Raw genomic sequence first — 19,977 nt, 5'->3', positions numbered from 1 at the left:
TGCATGTTTGTATAACATGTGTTTTGTATATACATATAGTTTTGTAGAGTAAAAATCGGAGTATATATTTTGAGTTTCCCAGCAACTCGTAAATTAGGGATAAAAACAAAACGAAGAGCTTATTTCATCTTATTTTGAAAATCCTTTACCGGACGTACCTCTGTGATTATTGTCGCGAGCTTCACAACGAGCCGTTTAAGCTGAGCTGGCTCTCGGGCTGTTGTGAGTTCCTGTTGACGACTTTCTCCGAGTGGGAGCTGTCTCTAAAACCAGGGAGATTCAGTCACGCCGAGTGGAAAACGCTCTGAACTAGTTTCCTGTCCACGTTTCACACCCGTCGAGGTGAAGTCTGAACAAAGTAGTTTCTCCATCTGTGTGAAATCGACGCCGAAATGGACCCCCCCAGTCAAGGTAACACAGGTTACATGTTCTAGCTAAAAGCTAACGAGCGCTTAGCTTAGCTTCAGACATCCGTGAAATGTTTGTCCCGGCATCCATAGTGCGGTCGTTATAGACGGATCCACCTCCACCACGTCGTTAGCTGGCTTTTCACCTAACCATCCTGCTCGTGTGTGTCACGGTTCGTTGTGTTTAAAATATCCTAAAACACGAAGCAGTCGCGAGGACAGTCCGGGCCGCCGCTGCTGTGACAGAAGAGTGAAGCATCGTATTGCTGATAAACTTCTCTTGACTACTTCATCTGATCGACCGACATTAGCTCACTCCTGCTCACCAGACGACGATGTCATCGTCTCTGAGCCGAGCGTCACTCTTTTTTTAAACAAATGGACCGACGTGAGCTTGAAGTTAGCGGTTGTGTTTTGGTTGCTTCTCCAAAGTGAAACTCTTAACTAGCCTCTGTGCTTCATCTTGTCTGGAGACGTGTCAGTCTCGGCTATTTGACTCACGTTTTATTCCTCAACCAGAGTCAGATTTGCTGAGTAACTGAGCCTTCATCCCTGGTGTTGTAGCATGCTAGCTGCTGCTTTCATCACGCTCTCCATTGACTTCTATCTTTAGCCAGAGGTGGTACAAATACTCAGTTACCTTCATTAAAAGTAGTAAAATGCTACCTCAGGGTGACATTACTCAAATAAGTAAAACAAAGTATTGCATCGTAGAGCTATCAAAGTAAAAGTACTCTTTAGGCAGCAGATTGTCTGTGTGATATTAATTGTATTATTGTGTACACTGCATTTGGTCAAAATTAAGATAGTGTAATTACTGCTGAGTAATTAAATATCTAATTAATCTACCAAACATCATATTGCCAACTGGACTTGAATATTGCATGCAAATCTTGATCTTACATCCAGTAAGGACATCTGTCCCATTCACGTCAGGGAGTGAAAAGTACAGTATTTGCCTTGATAGGAAATACAGTAGCTTAACATGTACTTTAAATTTATACTTAAATACTTAAGTAAATGTTACTTAGGCTATATCCACAATAATATGTTTATCTCTCACACACACTAAATGTACTTTAAAATGAACACGTACAAATCAAAGTTTACAGGATTATGGGTCAATACTCATGAGTCTCTCACTCGTTTCCCTTCAGCTTGGTTGTTCTCAGACTCATGGCTCTGCAGGGCGGCTGGAAGACAAACTGGAGATCATTTGAGCTTTTTTTTTGTTTACAGTTTCTTTGTAAACTTCACAATAGGTGTGCTGAAAAAAACACGTTGTTTGTTTTTGTGTCCATCTCCCTCCTCAAAGCTATAAACTGTGACTTCAAAGGCAGGAAGGATATTCCTGCGCACTGATCACTCCAATAATAGCTTGCTTCCTTTTTATTTTTAAGATATTTTTGTAATGAAGTCTTTGAAAATACAGAAACACGCAGTAATGGCTGAGTGTAACATAGCTGGACTATGGGTGTGAGTCATGACTCTTATGATCTTTATAGATTATGATTGTGGTATAGAAAATCTATTTCTATAAGATAACTTTGAAAAATGTTTCATTTTCTATGTAGCAGTCTTTTTATTTAATGTGCTGCAATGCCGTCTGAGACAACCAGATACGTCTGTAAAAATATTTCTTACAGACAAAATGGAGAACAATAGTGAAAACATTTCTGTCGTCTCGCGTTACCCACATTTAAGCCGGATAGTGATGACAATCTGGAGTGAAAAAGGTCATGTCTGTCCAAATCAAATCCTCCACTACTGTTCCCTAAAAGAGGCGGTGAGATCTGGGAATAGGACTTTTTTTTTGGCTGAGCAGGGGACATTTCCACAAATGATGCAGTCTCACATGACACTAGTGTCTTTTTAAGCCCTAAAGAAAACCATCAACAGCTATTTGAGATGTGCCTTGACTTGCTTTCATGGTCCATTTCCTTGTGAATAATTGGCCAAACATTTGTCAAGAAACACCAGCAATAGATATCAGATTCTTTCTAAATCAAAGAGAGATCCATCACAGCGTCTAGTTTTCTGTATCCATATCAGCAGGAAACAGACCAGGATGCAATGCAGCATTAAGGTATTTATGTGAGGGGTGTGGCTGTGATCACTTACATGCCCAAGGCCTTTTGTTTTATTTTTTTTAAACGCTAGTTGTATTACTTGTACAAATAAAAGTGGCTAATATCCCCTGTATGCAACAGAAGTTGATTCTGAGGTTTACCAGAAGGCTTTCTGGGAAGTGTAGGAAAACCTTCATTGGAGAGACATCACACACACACACACACACACAAGAGTATCTGAGATTAAACTACAAATCCCAGGAAGAGATGCTTCATGTTCTGTTCTCGTATGATCCGGGAGGTTGTCTCCTTGTCCTTGCTGCTGTGTCTGTGAGCCTGAATCACTCCTGGCTGAATCAATATGCCTACAGGGTGGAGCGCTCGTGTCCCTCGCCAACTTGTATGCGGATGTTGTTTCTGAGACGCGATCACACACAGTGGCACCATCGCTAACTGCAGATATTGATCATCTTGATCTTTTGCAGCACTGTTGCGTGTTTGTCTGCCGTGTTTGAGAAGGGATATTAATAATTCATTGTAAAATAAGTAAGCAGAGCAAAACCACACAGGAGCTGCTTGTCACGTGCTCGCCGGTCCAAGACGACCACCTTCACATTAAACAGCAGGTGGCGAGTAAGACACGGACAATAAGCACAGTCTTGAGGAGTTAAAGCATATTTCCACTGACAAATAAACCGTTCTGAAGAGGCCAGGCATCTGTAGTTGCATAAATTATGACGGTGTCCTCAGGTAAATGATGAAAGCTGTACTCATTGGCAAAGTAATGCTTTAAAATATCACGTTTCTTTAACCTTTTATTTGAAACCTTAAGGTTTACGCTAGAATAGATCAGTCTTGTTCTTTTGAGGAAGTTTATTATCCTCTCCTTTGGTCCACTGTATTGTGGCGTTCCTGTTGTCAGAAGGCAAAAGCTTTAATGGATCTCAGACAGAAAGATCTTGTGTTACTTTCCCAGAGTGCAGTTCAGTTCCCGGTGTTGCTAATTGACACTTTCTCTTCCTGTCGGATATCTCCTGCTGGCCTTTCGCTTGCTTCAGTTTCTCTCTGTGTTTGAGAGGGTGAAATGGATACTGACAGAAGAATCATCTCCTTAAAACCACTCCAGGCTTTTAACACTTCAGCTGACCTCAGTGTGTGTATGTTTAGCCTTCTGCTGCTCCTCCATCTCACTGTCCCATTAACTTCTCCTCTTCCTCACCTTGTCCCATCACCTCTCTCTCTCTCTTCTTCCAGATATCAACCTGAACTCTCCTAACAAGGGCCTTGTTGTGGATACTTCAGACAGCCTGTCCGACGTGCCGGTGGAGGCCGTGGCGGACGTGGCGGACGGGCCGGTGGGCATCGCAGCCAACCCTCTTCCACCGGGCCTGACGGAGCAGGAGGCCGAGGATCTCCGCACCGAGCTCACCAAGGTCGGCCCAGACGCCGTTCAAAAAGTTTGGGATCTCTTGCCACAAAAGGCAGAGGACCGCTCTATACTTAGTCTTCCATGCTGTTAGGCCAGAGATAGTTGTCTTTATAAATAGATGGGGTTTGTATGAAGGGGCCACCCAGAAAAAGTAATGTTTTGAACATAAATGCTGTGGTTCAACATACTGACAGAAGATAATATTCCAACAGAACTGTTGGAATATCATCTGAATTATAGACCAGCTCATCCCAGTTTAAACATATTTACTATAACCACTGAAAAGACTGCAGAGAGCCCAAAGAAAATATTTACAGCCCAAATGCATGCATTGTTACGTATGAATCTCCATGTTGAGTGCTGTGGTTGAAGAGGAAAACCCCAGGTGTGACTTCTTTCTGGGGGTTTCTGTCGCGTGTTCAGGTGGAGGAGGAGATCAACACCCTGCGGCAGGTTTTGTCGGCCAAAGAGAGACACGCAGCAGACCTGAAGAGGAAGCTCGGCCTCAGCCCGCTCAACGAACTCAAGCAGAACTTCAGCAAGAGCTGGCAAGACGTACAGACCTCCAACGCGTATGTATTGATCAGACCGGATCATCGAGCGCAACACATGAGACAGAAATTCACATGAATCACTCCCTCAGATGAGATGTAGTTCTTTGTAGAGATTCAGATTTTTTACACAAACACACACGCCTTCTATTGCAAAGCAAGTCTACCTGCGGGTACAAATAAAGTAACCTAACTCTGCATATAAATATACAACTCTAACTTTTCCTAAATCACGACTCCTAAGGGTGTTTTTTTAATATTTGATCACAAACACAGTCGTTGGCCGTTGCACCTCGTGGCTCAGCGTCGGCTCCTCGCGCTTTCTCTCTCTCGAAATAAATATTATCGATGGATCGTCGTTGTTTACTGGAAGTTGATGTTAAAAGGTTTATTGAGCGCATGTGACTCTGAGGGTCGAGCCAAACAAACGGCCGGACATATTTGCTCGGTTGAATTCCAGATGACGGTCACTGAAAATACAGTCAGACCGACCCGACGTGCAGTGGAGCGAGTCTGTCTGAGAACGGCCGCAAGCGTCGTGGACGGTAGAAAGCCCTGTGGCGCTTCATCGCACATCTCTGATTTTTTGTGACTTTTGTGTCGGGATACTTGTAAAGCATAAATGCCTTTTGCGTGTGCAGCCACAGCTGTCGGATGAAAACCTCGTCAGAGCTGCGGTTGTTAAATGTTTAAAAGCTGTCTTGATGCTCTATCGTGGTACTGTTTACAGTAGCAGACGTCCCTTAAGTTCAGGATACGGACCAAAGCCCACATTGTCATGTTTTGTAACACGCGTCACAAACCGACTCGCCGTGGCGAGTCATCCGGGCTTCTGGCTGATTGACTGCGACCGAGGTTCTGCATCATCAGACATAATAAAGATGCTTTTAATGACACCGTGATCGCAAATGCTCATCAAGCTCACAGTTGTCCTTTTAAACAGCTGCTCTTTGAATTTAAATGTGACGCTTTGACATCATCAGACTTTGCTAGTTAATTGTAGTTTTCTAGATGTTAAGTGATGATTACACATGTTGAGCAGCTGAGTTCATTCTGCAGGTTTTCACTTGGAAGAATCTCCATCAGCACACATTGTACTGATGAAACATATTATTGAGTTTTTGCAGGATAAAGAGAGCATCACTGTGCTGCATTTTAATTATTATGAACCTGTTTACAGGGATGAATGAAGAGTCCTTTATTGTACCCATGTTTACATCACTCAGCACATTTGCTGGTTTGCCGTTTTTTATACTTAATTTAGTCCCAAACTATTATTTTTGTGAGGATCAGCTCTGTTTGACTCTTGAGTAATGATTGTTTCTGGCTGTACTGACACTTCATCTGAAGAATATGATTCATACAAATGACCGGACTTCTTGGATTAAATTCTGAGGATAATTTCAATAGATTTGACCCTTTGCTGTGCGCTGCCTTTAAACTCAGACCTCTGATCACAGTGTAGCATCAAACTGGTCTGACAACTATCCAACTAACTAAACTCGTTATACCCGGAGAGGTTGGAGGGAGAACATTAGCACAGTATGTACGTCATTTACTAGAGCTAGCGCTTCTATGCTAGCTGCTGCAGCCTTACTGAATGTTTGTGCTCCAAAACGGCTTTTTAATGATTAAGGATTAATGTTCTTCCCTCGTCGCCAGCTGAACTTTGACCTGTGATCTGTTTGCAAAAGCATCAGATTGACCTCATGAAGATAATGATAGCAATACACTTAATAATAATATATAGTAATAACAATATTAATCCACATTATTTGGATAGCACTTCATAAAACTTAAACAAACTCTAAATGTTTGTCTTGAGCACAGGTGTGTGTTTTTATGCAACAACATTGTGAGTGAAGTAAACTGGAATTGTTGGTTCTTCTTGCTTGCAGATCCCCACCTTAAAAAAACAAAAACATGAAAGAAATAGTGTTCTTTAAAGGATAATAGCATAATTAACATTAAGACCATATTTAGTTGTAACTTCATTTATAACAACAATTTCAGATTTGGGGATTTTCTAAGCCGGGCTTCCTCTTTTAATCCCGGATGTTCCCATCGCCGTGTAACACCCTGGTGTTTCTGTCTTCTAGCTATGTGAGAACCGCTGAGAAACTGGGCGAGTGGAACGAGAGCGTTGCCAGCTTGGATCTGTGAGTCTGTTTGCTGCTCGTTCGCCGCTGACGTTTGGGCTCCGGCGCTGTTTGCTCTCTCACGCTCCCACTGCTGCTCAACCGCCATCTTTCTCCGGTCTCACCTTCTAACCATGTTTGAGGACACTTACGCTTCAACACTTGGTGTTTGACTTGGTGTGTGCTCGTCTGTTCGGTCTGGCTTTGCTCAAGCTGAATGAGACGCCGATACTTTCTATTCACTAACACTGTCTTGGGTGCATTTTTTTATATATATTTTTAGTTTGTTAGCAGTTTAGGAACCTTTTCCAGGTCGGAGGAACCTTCTTGGTTGGGTGTGATTTCTCCTCCCTGCAGCGGTCAGACGTCTGTTGCACATGTGGCCAGACTTATGGGATTTGTTGTGTGTCTGCCAACACGGACTCACCTGAGTCACTGTGGCCTGCGACTCACCTTTTAATTGTTTGGTAATCGGATTTGTTCTTGAGGTGGGGCTGTCTGCTGAGACGTCTTTAAGAGAAGTCAGTGATGACAGAAGTAGAACTAAGGACTATTGTCCATCACCTTTCTTTTCTGTTGTCACATACAGATATAATATTTGTATGGCTGGGTGTTAGTTTTCTTACTTTCTCTTCAGTTTCCGGTCTCCACCTGTTGCTATCATTTTGTCAGGTGTCTCCTTTTCCTCCACCCAGAAGTGATGACACGCGTCCTCCTCTCTACTTACTTCCTCTGCAAATCCTCACTCTTCCATATTTAACATTTCCTCTCTTCTTCTTTTCTGACGTTCATCACCAGCGTTCAGGCTGAAAACTGACACGGTTGTGTCTGATTTTGCTACACAAAAACAGACAATCGCAGAAATGTTTTCCTAGCTGTGAGATGAAGGGTGGAGCGAAGGAGTTGTGCGTAGAGAAAAGTTTAGAGTTAAAGGTTTGCTGTGGTGCAATCAGTCTGAAGGTTATTCAGCTTTTCTGACGGCTTTAAAATCAGACATAAATTCGTCTCTCTGGTCGTGGTTGCATAAGAATGTGATTCTGAGGGCTGAAGAGCTAAATACAATCAATTGGCACCCAATTTAAAAGCCTTAATTATATAATGATTTAATGAGTAGTGTTCAACTGATTAGTAATCTCCTGGATTTATGGAGTTATGAGACAAAGGGCCTCTCGGTACAGACGTGTTCAAGTGCCTTGTTGTTGCCTGCGCTTCAATGTTATTGTATTGCAACCGGCGGCCATTACAGAGTGAAGAATAAAGCTTCCTCATTAGTAACCGCTGCGATGTGCAAGTGAACCACTTTGCAGCAAGTAAATGAAATAAATAAAGCGTCATAACCAGGAATGTTTCTGCATCGCTGCTTAAAGAGTCCAAACTGTGCAGCCGGCAAGAAGAACAACATTCGGGTGTTTTTCTGCCTCTGTTGCTGCGAGCCCTGAAGCTAAAGGAGTTTTCCATGTGGCTCCTCTGATATGAACTGGATTGGTGAGCTCACCCGGCGAGCCGACACTATTCTTGACTCTTACACACAACTACACGCCTTCACACACAGCAGCAGGTGCACCGGTCTTGATTTGGTGTGTTTGTTCTACTTTTGCACACAGAAATAGACTCTGCTCACTTCTCTTTGTCTTGAACTTTGAGTCATGTGTTTTCTCACACGGCCAGAATAACTGTGGATTATTACATATTTGCACTTGAGTAGTTTTATTCTCGGTGCAGGCCGTCACACACACACACACACACACACACACACACACACACACACACACACACATGCTGCCAAGTAGAGCACGGGAAAAGTGTGTTTGTGTTGCGTGTCTCATGGACACACGCATGAATGCAACCTGGTCGTGCAGCTCAGAGCGGCTGCAGGAACGAGTGGGAGGAGAGGAATGTGATGGAGGGAGGGAGGAAGAAGGAGAGGTTTTGCTTTGTAACAGGATATCAGACGTCCAGAGAGGGAGGAGAGCATGACGTGCAAATAGAGCTGAGCCAAATATTAATTATGAATACGTTGGAGACACAGAGGAGGCTGCCATGAAATCTGGAGTGGATGGAGAGTGATTCTCTAATCAGAAACTTGCGCTTTATAAACCTCTCCACCTTCCCTTTAGCCAGAAGTGGATTTCACACAGAGTTCTAGTTCCCTCAGTCTGTATCGTCAAGTATTTCCCACTATTACTGCACTGGGACGTCCGGTTCATGCAACACAACCTTAAATGAAGCCTCGCTGACGGCGATGGAGACGAAACATCCAACGTAAAGGAGACAAAGACCCTGATTCTAGTCAAAGTATTGACAAACACACACAGCAGTTAACAGTTTGTATTGACAGATGTGGTGTCTTGTGTGTGAGGCGGCGCTGTGTGAGCAGCATTATGCGACGTCATCAGGACACACAGGCCTTGTCGGGAGCGAGGGAGCCGTCTCCTGGAGGGTTGTGTCTTTTCTTTGTTAACTCCTGGATGTTGAGCGATGGTTGGTTTCTGCCATGCGTTTATAATTCAATACGTCGTCAGTCGAACGGCGTGAGCAGCTTTCTCTTCACTGTTGGTCCTAAAGAAACGGTTTCTGCTGTAAAACTGAACTCATGGGACGCCTCCGCCTGCTGGTTAATGATGTTGACATGTCCCAGAAGACAAAATGAATGAGCTAATATTTCTACAGCATCCTGATTATAAAACTATGAAAACAAGATTTATATAATAACAATTAAGACAAGACATGTGATGTAAATATCTCTGGAATGTGGTTGAACCGCTTTCCTTCAGTAGAACATTTATTATATTTTATATTTATACGCTGCAAGTCATAAGACCTCAACACAGCCAGCAGTGTAAACAACATAAATATAACACAACTATATATATTTATTTATTGTCTCCCTCCTACGCCTTCACCCTCATGTTGTTGGCTGTGCTTCCTTCTTATCTGCTCTATTGTTGTAAGTAGAAGTCAGCACATCAACACTTCCTCTCTGTGTGTGTGTGTCTCTCTGTGTGTGTCTGTGTGTGTCTGTGTGTGTGTGTGTGTGTGTGTGTGTGTGTGTGTGTGAGAGAGATAAGCTCACGTTGTTACCCATCACTGGCGGGTTGTGTGTTATCTCACTACGCCTGCTGTGCTGTTTCATAGCTGATCGCGGCGCGTACAACCACACAATCTGCCGGTCGGTCTGTTAACCCTTTAAACGCCTGGTGTCTGCACGGCGGAGGTTTAGATCCGCTTCCTTCACGTTGACATGCAGATCATCCCCGTGGTGGAAGCAGCTCTCTGGTTGCTTTGTACGTGTTGTGGATGTAAACGCTGGAAAACCAAGCGCTGTGCGACGTCGTTGTGTATTCAATAAATAGTTTTCTCTCAATACCGACTTTTGTGTAAAAGCACCAATTTCTCGCTTGAGTTGCAATATTTTAACTCGCACATTTTTAGCTTTCGCCTCACAGAAAAGATGATTTCATACATTATACATTTTAAATGTAATTAAAGGAATGTTAGCAGTATTTTCCTATGAATGAGATTAAATTCTGTCAGTCAACAGTTTCCCTCTTTGACCTGACTGAGTGGGTCATAGTTGTTGTTCTCTAGTATAAAAAGTTTTCTTTTACTGTCCTCATAACGTTTAAATTAATCTAGTTCTCTCCATTCTGTGGCAAAATATTAGATATTAGTTTTTTCATTACCTGCATGGCGAGACAAAGACCTCTATGATTTTACATTGTGTTGTGTGTTTAATGCTGTTATTCCTCCTGTACAATCCTTTTTTTAAAATGTTTGTTTTGAGTGTTAAAAGACGTTAACACCCAGCTGGTGGTGAGGAGTGTTTCTACTGTACTGCGAGTGTGTGTCTCTCCCCTGTGTCATGACCCTGCTGTTGTGTCTTCAGATATCTGTCTGCCTCAGCCACTTTGGATGACATTTCCCGCTCTGAAGCGTGAGTTGACCCCTTTTTCTTTTTTGTGTTCTGGTTTTAGTTTCTGCAGATGAGCTCTGGCTTCTTGACGTTTGCTTTCAGGGAGTTTTTCTTTTTATTTGGTGACGATCCAACGTTTTCTTCTTGCTTTCCGTCTGCTGGTGTGACAGTGAGTCTGTTGTGTTGGTGGCTGTTCAACTCATGAAGGTTTAGTGTTACATGTTGTACTTATAAGTACCAGATGATCCAGATGTTCAGAGTACTGTTAAAATACTGAACTGCATGTACTTCAGGAGGTGTTCCTCAGTGAGGAAGGTTGTGTGTGTGTGAGTGTGTGTGTGTGTGTTGGTCTTCAGCCACACCAGATTATCTCAAACTGTTTCCTCTCATCCTCTGAACCATCTGCTGCTCTCTGGGTGGATCAGCTGATTGTGTGTCCGTGTTTGTGTGTGTGTGTGTGTTCATACAGACGGTGAGGAAGCGTTTGCAGCTTTTACCAGTTTGGAATATATTGTAGTGAACCTGAGGGATTTGTCTTTAAAAAAAACACTGAGGCCAATTAAACAAGTTTAATTTAAGATTAAAACATGATTGAAGTGTGTGTGTGTGTGTGTGTGTGTGTAGTTGACCACACACAAGGCTGTGTTTCTGCAGCTCGTCCTTCTTTACGACCGCAGGCTTGTCGTCCTTTCTGTCTTTAGGTGTGTTTGGTTAAAGGTGTTTTATAAACTAATCCGTTTCCAGCATGTGCACGTTGTGGGAGATTGTTTCTGTGTTCAGATCTCGGTTATTCAAGATTGCGTGAGCCTTGAAATAATGAAACCTTTCTCAGCTTTTGGCAAGCAACACAGTGGTTGTATGTGAATGAACGTGTGTTTGAAAGAGACATTTAGTTTCAGAGGTTTAAGCATTCAGACTAGATCACTGCATCATGTTCCTTTAACACATTATCTTTAATATAATATATATAAATGTGTCTGAAGGGCTGCACTGAATACTTTGAAGCTTCAGTCAGAACGTTGATGCATGTCTGAATTACTTTCCATGTATTTGAGAATAACATGTTAGTGAATAATCACCTCCAACACATTGTGCTCGACACAATTCCTTTTTAATACGCAGCATTTAAGCTCCTGAGACTGTTTCTGTGTGTGAACATTGACTATTAGGGTGAACTAACTCATCCTGTTGAGCAATGAAGCACTAATGCAGTTCGCTGTGGTCGTTTGTCTCATGCACCGTCTTTATTTTACCCTCCCATCATCCTCCTCTCGTTCATCTGCCTTGTTTCCTCCATTTGGTTTCTTTCTGCTCGTCTTCTCTTCACCGTGTTCATTCTTTTCCATCCTCCTCTCTTTCTCTCTCTCTCTCTTCCTCCCTCCTGCAGATACAAGAAGACTCAGGAGACTCTTTCCCAGGCGGGACAGAAGACCAGTGCAGCTTTGACCACCGTGGGCACCGTCCTCAGCAAGCGACTGGGCGACATGAGGTACGACTACACACACACACACACACACACACAGACACACAGACACACAGACACAGACACACACACACACAGACACACACACACTGAAGTACAAGAGCCAATGAGCAGAGAGGACCGTGTTCAAACCTGGATGTCTTTCAATAAGTCTATTTTTATCTGGGAACAACCAGGTGAAGCTGAAAAGAAATTAAAACATTTGAAAACGTGTCAAGATAAAATATAATATGTCTTTTATGCTTTCTGATTATCACACATGTTTGTATGTAAACACAAACTCCTCTTAATATATGATAACTGGAACACTAATCTGTAGATAATCTGCATAACTGACTCACACACTCGAGTGTCTCGTTACAATTACATCTGTTTTGTTTTTAACCTCTTTATATCCTGATTTGTCATTTTACTAACTGGAGGTTCAACATGATCACGTTTGTTTTCCGTCTAAATGTGTTATGTGTTAAATACTTTAATGAAATAAAGTCCACTTGTACGTCTTGGAAGTAAAATCCCAGATGCAGAATTATAACACATTGTTCTAAAATAGTTGGACCGATCCTGTAATGTTAACTTTTACCCCCTGAAATCACACCTGTGTGTGGATTTCACTTCCAACTGTACAGACGTTGCCAGAACACACACACACACACACACACACACACACACACACACACACACACACACACACACACACACACACACACGGAATGGAAAACAAACTGAAGAGGCGTGAGCCACTGACTCCTCCACATCTCTGTCTTTACGTTCATGTTTCATTTCAACATTCATAACATTCATATTTGCTCTTCAAGCCAGGGTGTGTGTGTGTGTGTGTGTGTGTGTGTGTGTGTGTGTGTGTGTGTGTGTGTGTGTGTGTGTGTGTGTGTGTGTGTGTGTGTGTGTGTGTGTGTGTGTGTGTGTGTGTGTGTGTGTGTGTGTGTGTGTGTGTGTTGACCCTTTTCATTCATTGACCTCACACACAGTGTGTCCCACTAACATGTTCATGTAGTTTCTCCTGGTTCCCTGTTGGTCCGTTCCTGCATGTTGTTGCTTGTGTTTCATTCAGTTCTTCAGTGTTTCCTCTTCGTCTTCTTCACTTCTTCACTCCCTCACTGACTACGTTTAAATCCATGCTCGTATTCCACTTTTATTCCGACTATGACAATATTCTGAATTTGATAACGAGTCTAGATTTGTTAGAGCTGGAGTCGAGATGCGAACCCGAAAGAAAAGCACACATTTCTGTTCTGAGGGAGAAACACAGCGACTGTTGATCATCACTGAGGATGAGCCCGACTAATGCAACGCTATGAAGGTGGATTTGTGTCTTTATTACGTGAGCAAATTTCTTGTTTGTAAGTAAATTATGAGTGAAAATCCAAAATATTTGCTCCCAAAAAAAATTGCTCTAAAAAAAACGCTCCAAAAAATATCTGCTCTAAAAAATAAATAAAAATAAACTCACTTTTTGAGAGAGAATGTATTTTTTTTTTTTTTTAGTTTTTTTTTTTTTTAGTTTTTTAATAGATTTTGTAGATTTGCTGAAAAAAATTGCTTTAAAAAAAAAACCGCTAAAAAAAAAACCGCTTTTCTTTTTCTTTTTTTAGTGTTTTTTGTTGAGAGCATTTTATTTTTTTTAGAACAATTTTTTTTTTTTTTTTTTAGAGCAAAGATTTGGGATTTGCAGTCAGATAATTTACTTACAAACACGAAATTTGCTCGCGTGATAGCGTAATGTAAATGTTAATTTGCCATGTACTCAGATTATTAGATGATTGTCTGTCAGAAAAGGGCGAAACCAGAACGTGGTTCATGTAAACGTCATGACTCTGTTACACAACATGCAGGTTAGAAACCAGAAGAGTCTTCACCTTTCATGGCAGTCAGGACATCGCAGCTCAGTTTCTCATCCACTTCCTGACCTGCTGACGCTGATCTCTCCTGCTGTTGTCATGATGCTGCTGCCACACACTCTCCTGCTGTTGTTGTCATGATGCTGCTGCCACACTCTCTCTCCTGCTGTTGTTGTCATGATGCTGCTGCCACACTCTCTCTCCTGCTGTTGTTGTCATGATGCTGCTGCCTCACTCTCTCTCCTGCTGTTGTTGTCATGATGCTGCTGCCTCACTCTCTCTCCTGCTGTTGTTGTCATGATGCTGCTGCCACACTCTCTCTCCTGCTGTTGTTGTCATGATGCTGCTGCCTCACTCTCTCTCCTGCTGTTGTTGTCATGATGCTGCTGCCTCACTCTCTCTCCTGCTGTTGTTGTCATGATGCTGCTGCCTCACTCTCTCTCTCTCCTCTTTTTGCTGCCTTGGTTTCACCTGCAGAGCTCTTCCTTTCTCTAATTCCTTTAGGTAAGACTAACACGCCCGTTAAGAGTTTGATCGCACCAACTTTACCATTTTTACCCTGAATACTTTGACTTTGACTTGTTTTTTCCAGCCTGCATTATTGTTCTCTTCTATTATTATTATTATTATTATTATTATTATTATTATTATTATTATTATTATTATTACTCTCTTCCCTCAGATTGTCTCAGTTCTTTTGTCCTCAGAAGCTTAAAGAAGTTTGTTATCATTTGCTCGTACTGAAACAAAACTGTAGTTCTTTACAGGAATTGTCTTTATCATTATACACAGATTTTTAACATTATTATAATTTCATTAATAATTTACACAAAGTTTACGTAAAGAAAAAATAACTGACTCAGCAGGAAGTGTTTTTATTCATTTATTCATTTTCGTAATTATGGCGATATGTTTACATTTTGAGGCAATTTCTAGAATATTTCCAGGAAATTGTAACGTAGTTATTATCGGAGATGTTATTTGAGTCTAATTAGTTATATTTCTAGATTTTTTTTAAAAATATTTAAACATAATAAAATATTCCATCACCATTAGAAATTAACACCAACCGATTTGTTTTTCCAGTTCTTATACAAAACCAATTATGTTAATGTGAGAATAATGTTTTACTGTAGTGTGTGTGTGTGTGTGTGTGTGTGTTGCTTTGTAACACTTGCCCTTCTCTCTCTTCTCTTTAACGCTTACAAAGTAGCAACTATTCCATTCGTCACTCTATCAGTATGCCCGCCATGAGGTAAAGTAACTGTCTGTGTTTTCCTTCTGATCAGGGATCAATATTCATATTCGTTCAAACGCTTATCAGCAAGATGATCCCACATGTTAAGGTCGTGTCTGAACAGTATTTATTGCTGCAGTGAAGCATGAAACCACAAAATAAAAGGTTTTCTTTTTCAAGCACTTGAAGCAGGTTCACACATACATTGGATTGTAGATAAAATAAATTAAATAATCCTGTATTAATCCCTCAGTTGGGAAGTTACAGGATTACAGCTGCACTGCTCACAGTAATGAGATAAAGAAGAATCAAGTAATATAAATAAACACAACGGTAATAAAACTGATTTTTTTTTCAAAATTTGCAGTTAAAATAATATTAAAATGTACAGCTGGAATAAAGAATTTGTATAAAAGTACTTAAATCTACTTAAAGTGGATGAAATGCGTTAAAGTTTTCATAGTCGTCAAACACTCGATGAAGAGAAAAATCTATAAATCTATTCAAATCATCTTCTATTAAACGTTTTCTGTCACCGTTTTGTTTTTTAAACAGTGCGTGTAATGTTCATTTGTGTTTTTTACGTTTTCATATGACCTTGTTTTTCTGTCCTGCAGGAACTCTGCGACCTTCAAGTCCTTTGAGGATAAGATGGGGAACCTGAAGGTGAGCAGGACGTAGAGACCTGAGCACCGAGCCGCTTCCAGACTTCTTTTCTGTCTCTTTGTGGGATTCAAACCCGTTTTTAGTGCCACGGCGACGCCCGCGTGTGCAGAACAAACGCGTCACGTGAAGGTTATTGGGTTTATTAATGAACCGAGCAGCAGCTGATGATCCTGGTGTTGTGATTTGTGAACTAACATCACAATAAAAGATGTTGAAAAATGTTATCTTGTTCTTTAAGATTATTTAATTGGGATTCACTTAGTTCCTGTTTGAGATTTTCAGATTTACTGAAAAAGGATTTTATTCTATTTCTGCTCTTCTTAAAGAGCGACATGTGGCATTTAATATTAGGGAATTATTGCTAAGTTGACTTAAAGTAATAGTTAGATACCAACAGAACTAACCAGGTTAAAGAGTCAAAAGGGATTTGTGTATTTTTTATAAAAGTGTAATTTTACTCGACTCCACAAGAAGGCGGACGTGCTTTAATTATTTTACATTTTTACGTTTTGAGGTTTTCAGTTGTTTGTCGACATCAACTTAAAAAATTGAAATTAAATGTTATTTTGGCAAAATAACAGTAATTCCTGGTCGTGTTAGAGTTCTACAGGTACGGCCTCTCTGCTGTTTTCAGGACGAGCTGATGGATTTAAATGGATTCAAAATGGATTTTAAATGGATTCAAAGTGGATTCAAAGTGTCTTTTTTCCCGACAGGAAGGAGAAGCGGAGTCGGTGCATTAATGCAGTCGATCAATAACTCTCTGGTCTGTTTCCGCTCTCGTCTCCTCAGTACAAGGTTGTCGGTCCCAGAGGCAACGGGGAGGCCATCGGCTCCCCCACCGACACCACCCCCACCCAGGAGAACCCGCCTTTCTGAACGCATCCCTCCTCCTCCTCCTCGCTGCCACCTTCCTCACGACCTGAGACTGTACTGTTAATCTCCTCACATCGCAGAGTCAGCCCCGACCTTTGACCCTTCCGGCTCACCGACTCGCCACCGCTCACACACTTTGCCTCGAGGTCTGCAGCAGCAGACGGGCGGAGGCGGAGAACTCGTTGGTTGGAGGCGAGCTGCCGGTCCCACAGCTTCCATTCTCCTGCCTCGCTGCTGGAGGGAAGGAAAATGTTTTGTTGATGTCTAAACCCGAATAATTTACAGACCGTGCTTTGTTTGTTATATCCGCCCCCCCCCCCCCCTTCCCGGTCAGACCACGCCCCTTTTGTTAGTCCAAACAAGTCATCACTGTTGTCTTCTGCACTTTTCAGACACCTTTTTTTGAAACAGCTTAAACTAAATGAGGAACTTTACATTTATCTTTGGGATTTGGTGTTTAAGATAAATTTGCATTAATGCATCAACTTCACTGTGTAGATGTATTGTTGGGCCCCAACTCAGTTTCTGCACCAGGGTCTCTGCTGACTGAAGGTGGAGGAGCATTTTGCAGCAAAAGCAAGATGGTGGTTTATTCTGCTTCTATTCCTGTCTTGTTTCTGACTCCTGTCTTGTCCTGACATCATCTATTTACACTGTGAGCACCACAGTGATGTCATCACAGTGTCTGCATATGTTTTCTCTCAAACGTTGTACAGTTATCTCCCGCAGCGTGAACACGGGTTAGACCTTCGTGATGTTGGTGGTGGTGAACCAGCACGTCCAGCTCCTCTCAGACCTCCTCCTGCTACATGCATGTGCACATTTCATCTCAACTGGACCTCACTAACCATGCAAAGAAGACCGAGGTCTCCTGTAACACTAAGAACACCCCAAGATGTAAAAACGGGAAGAAAAAACAACCTTAGACCATTTTGTATTACAAACTATTTTACACTGCTTTGCAAAAATGTTTTTACATAACTTTTATCAATATGTATAGATATAGATGAGTAAATATATTGATGCTGCTGAATGGCAGTAATCTGGTGAGGAGGTTTAAGGAAAAGCAGGGGGAGGCTAAACAAACTTAAAAGAAACCGTTTCATAGACATGAGTTTTCTTCTGTCAGCTTTTTGCTCTTTAAGTACATTTGTGGTCTGAACATTTTTTGTGAAACTGAGCTGCAGTCGGTCGAGGAAGAAGAGGATTAAAATGGTTCCAGTTGACTGAAGAGGACCTTGATGCTTTGATTTAACGCCGCTGTTTGCTAGTCAGACTAAAACCGCTGAAGCGTTGAAATGTTCAGAAACCACTTTGGTTCTGTTTCCTGTCTGGCTGCAGTTCCCTTCCTGCTGTTGAAGCGATGGTTTGGATCTTCTGAAGTCTGGTTGGATGAAACACTTTAGAAGTCAGTAGCTGTACCATTTACTTAGATTGATTTCACTGCTTTACTTTCCTGTCTGTCCCTTTGCAGCCGTCATCGGCTCCGTTCTCAGCCTTTACAGGAGAGTAGCTCGTGCAGCGCGACTTCAAAACATCTCAATGCTCATTTTAACGTTCGCAGCTCGAGGCCAGACTTTGCTTTGCTCCGTACTTTACCCGGTGAACGTCAACGCTTCTCAATCCGCCTTATGTACTTTAAATAGTTCACTTGTTATAATTTATCTGGTAGAAAAAGGAATTTGTTTTTCCATTTTCAAATTATTTTTTCTAAGTTGTACAGACCGGTTCGATTGAAGGAAGGAACGTTGGAAACTTTGCTCTCGACCCCTTAATGCACACAAAGCACTCCTGTCAACACACGTTAGATGCTACTCAATGATCGCACACTTGCGCTGCATGAGGCCGAATTACAAACACCTTTTGTACAAAGTCACTGTTGCTCTTATTGTCGTGCGCCTGTAGTGATACAACAGAAGCTCTTACAAACTACACAGCCTCAGACACGATGACCTGAGGGTTGTGCAGCGCCGCAACGTTTCTCCTCTTCTTCTTGTTCATGTTGCCTCTGTTGGTTTGACCTGTTACACTAATTTCCCACCAAAGATTATAAAGCATATTGTGGAAAGAAATTGCCCAAATCGATTTGTACGTCTGTGTTCCTGCACTGAAGGTGTATCAACGTTGCCTCTCGCATTGCCAAGACTATTTTTTAAATATTGGAACTACAAATTGTTGTATCTAGGCTTCAGTACAAAGTCTCAAATATGAGTTTCATTGAGGCGATCGGAAAGGATAAATATGAATTGTTATATCCCTTACATTCTTTGAAGACATATTATTTCTGCCAAAACTTCAGAGGAAGGTTCAAGCTTTTACGCCAACGAATTGAAAGTAAAAAGATAACAGATATATATCTTGGAGACAGCTCGGCTTCATTGAATGAAAATACACGCAGCTTGTAAACGAAAGCCGGTGTTTCATACGTTTATTCTCTTGTTTTAGGTTTTTTGTGTTGATCATTTTGCTAGTTAATATATTCCTGTTAGGTGAATTGTTCCTTTTTGTTAGGAGAGGTGGACATTTTGACATTTGTAAAAAAAAATTGCCATCCGTTTATAAAAAAGTTGCCAATACTTAAATATCTGTTACAGAATCTGTTTCTGCCTCTGAATCTCACGGAGTCTCTGACTTTCTGCTTCGCCAAAAGATGAGAAACGCAGCTGCACGCCACAAGAAATACTTCAAGTCATTTACTTCAGAACTTACTCCTAAAATCACATTTTTCTTACACGAAGCAGAGAACGTCCCACTTGATGCTTTTGCAGGGCGACGTTCTCAACGTACTAGAAAATATGGTTTTAGATACTGAAGGAAATGACTTGGACGTTGTTCCCCCCGCAGTGCACATGTCGCCTGTTTAGAGCTCAGTTTTGTAGACGTGACGGATGGAAAAAGGACGATGCTCTTTTTGATTTGGGTGCCAATGAGAAGTGCAGCACATCAGTGCCGTAGAGGCTGCAGGACAGTAGAGAGCTTCTGGCTTTATTTAGGTCCTGAGCCCAGCTGATGTAGAATATCAAAAGGGATCCGATTTGGAAGATTATGGTGAACTAATTATTTGGTTTTCTTGTATATGTTTGGATATCAATAAAGCATTCCTTTAAATGAATGAGTCGTGTTTGGTCAGTATTATTACAAACAATTTACAAATCACTCAGAGCAAAAAAAAGGAGAACATCTAACGAACAAAGCTGAGCTTAGAGTGTTAAGATATAAAGTGGAGTTTAAGATGTTTAGTCGTTTAGTTTTAGACGCGTCACACATACAGTCTGTGATCTGAATTTCATGAATTCCATGGGACCTTTTAAAATAAATGCTAAAATTATATATTTTGATGCATTATGAC

General features: G+C 41.5%; 1 protein-coding gene across 15 annotated transcripts; it reads left to right on the top strand.

Moving 5' to 3' along the window:
- Window positions 1–188: 188 nt before the first annotated feature.
- On the top strand, window positions 189–19,740 carry tpd52l2b (tpd52 like 2b). Of its 15 annotated transcripts, none has more exons than XM_068596633.1 (10): window positions 189–411; window positions 3,731–3,909; window positions 4,329–4,477; window positions 6,556–6,615; window positions 10,481–10,528; window positions 11,895–11,996; window positions 14,327–14,353; window positions 15,063–15,104; window positions 15,704–15,752; window positions 16,545–19,740. In XM_068596633.1, the coding sequence occupies exons 1-10, from the start codon at window positions 393–395 to the stop codon at window positions 16,629–16,631; spliced, it is 762 nt and encodes a 253-aa protein (XP_068452734.1). In that variant the 5' UTR covers window positions 189–392; the 3' UTR covers window positions 16,632–19,740. The 15 variants fall into 15 exon arrangements, with proteins under 15 accessions (XP_068452734.1, XP_068452733.1, XP_068452739.1 ...); XM_068596632.1 differs by having other exon boundaries at window positions 15,060–15,104; XM_068596638.1 differs by lacking the exon at window positions 6,556–6,615.
- The last annotated feature ends 237 nt before the right edge of the window (window positions 19,741–19,977 follow it).

Source organism: Clinocottus analis, unplaced genomic scaffold (genome assembly GCF_023055335.1).
Source record: "Clinocottus analis isolate CAN_PGR_092001 unplaced genomic scaffold, fCliAna1.0.p SCAF_39, whole genome shotgun sequence".
NCBI lineage: Eukaryota > Metazoa > Chordata > Actinopteri > Perciformes > Cottidae > Clinocottus > Clinocottus analis.
The sequence above is the reverse complement of the archived record's forward strand: the minus strand, read 5'-3'. Positions and strand labels throughout refer to the sequence as shown.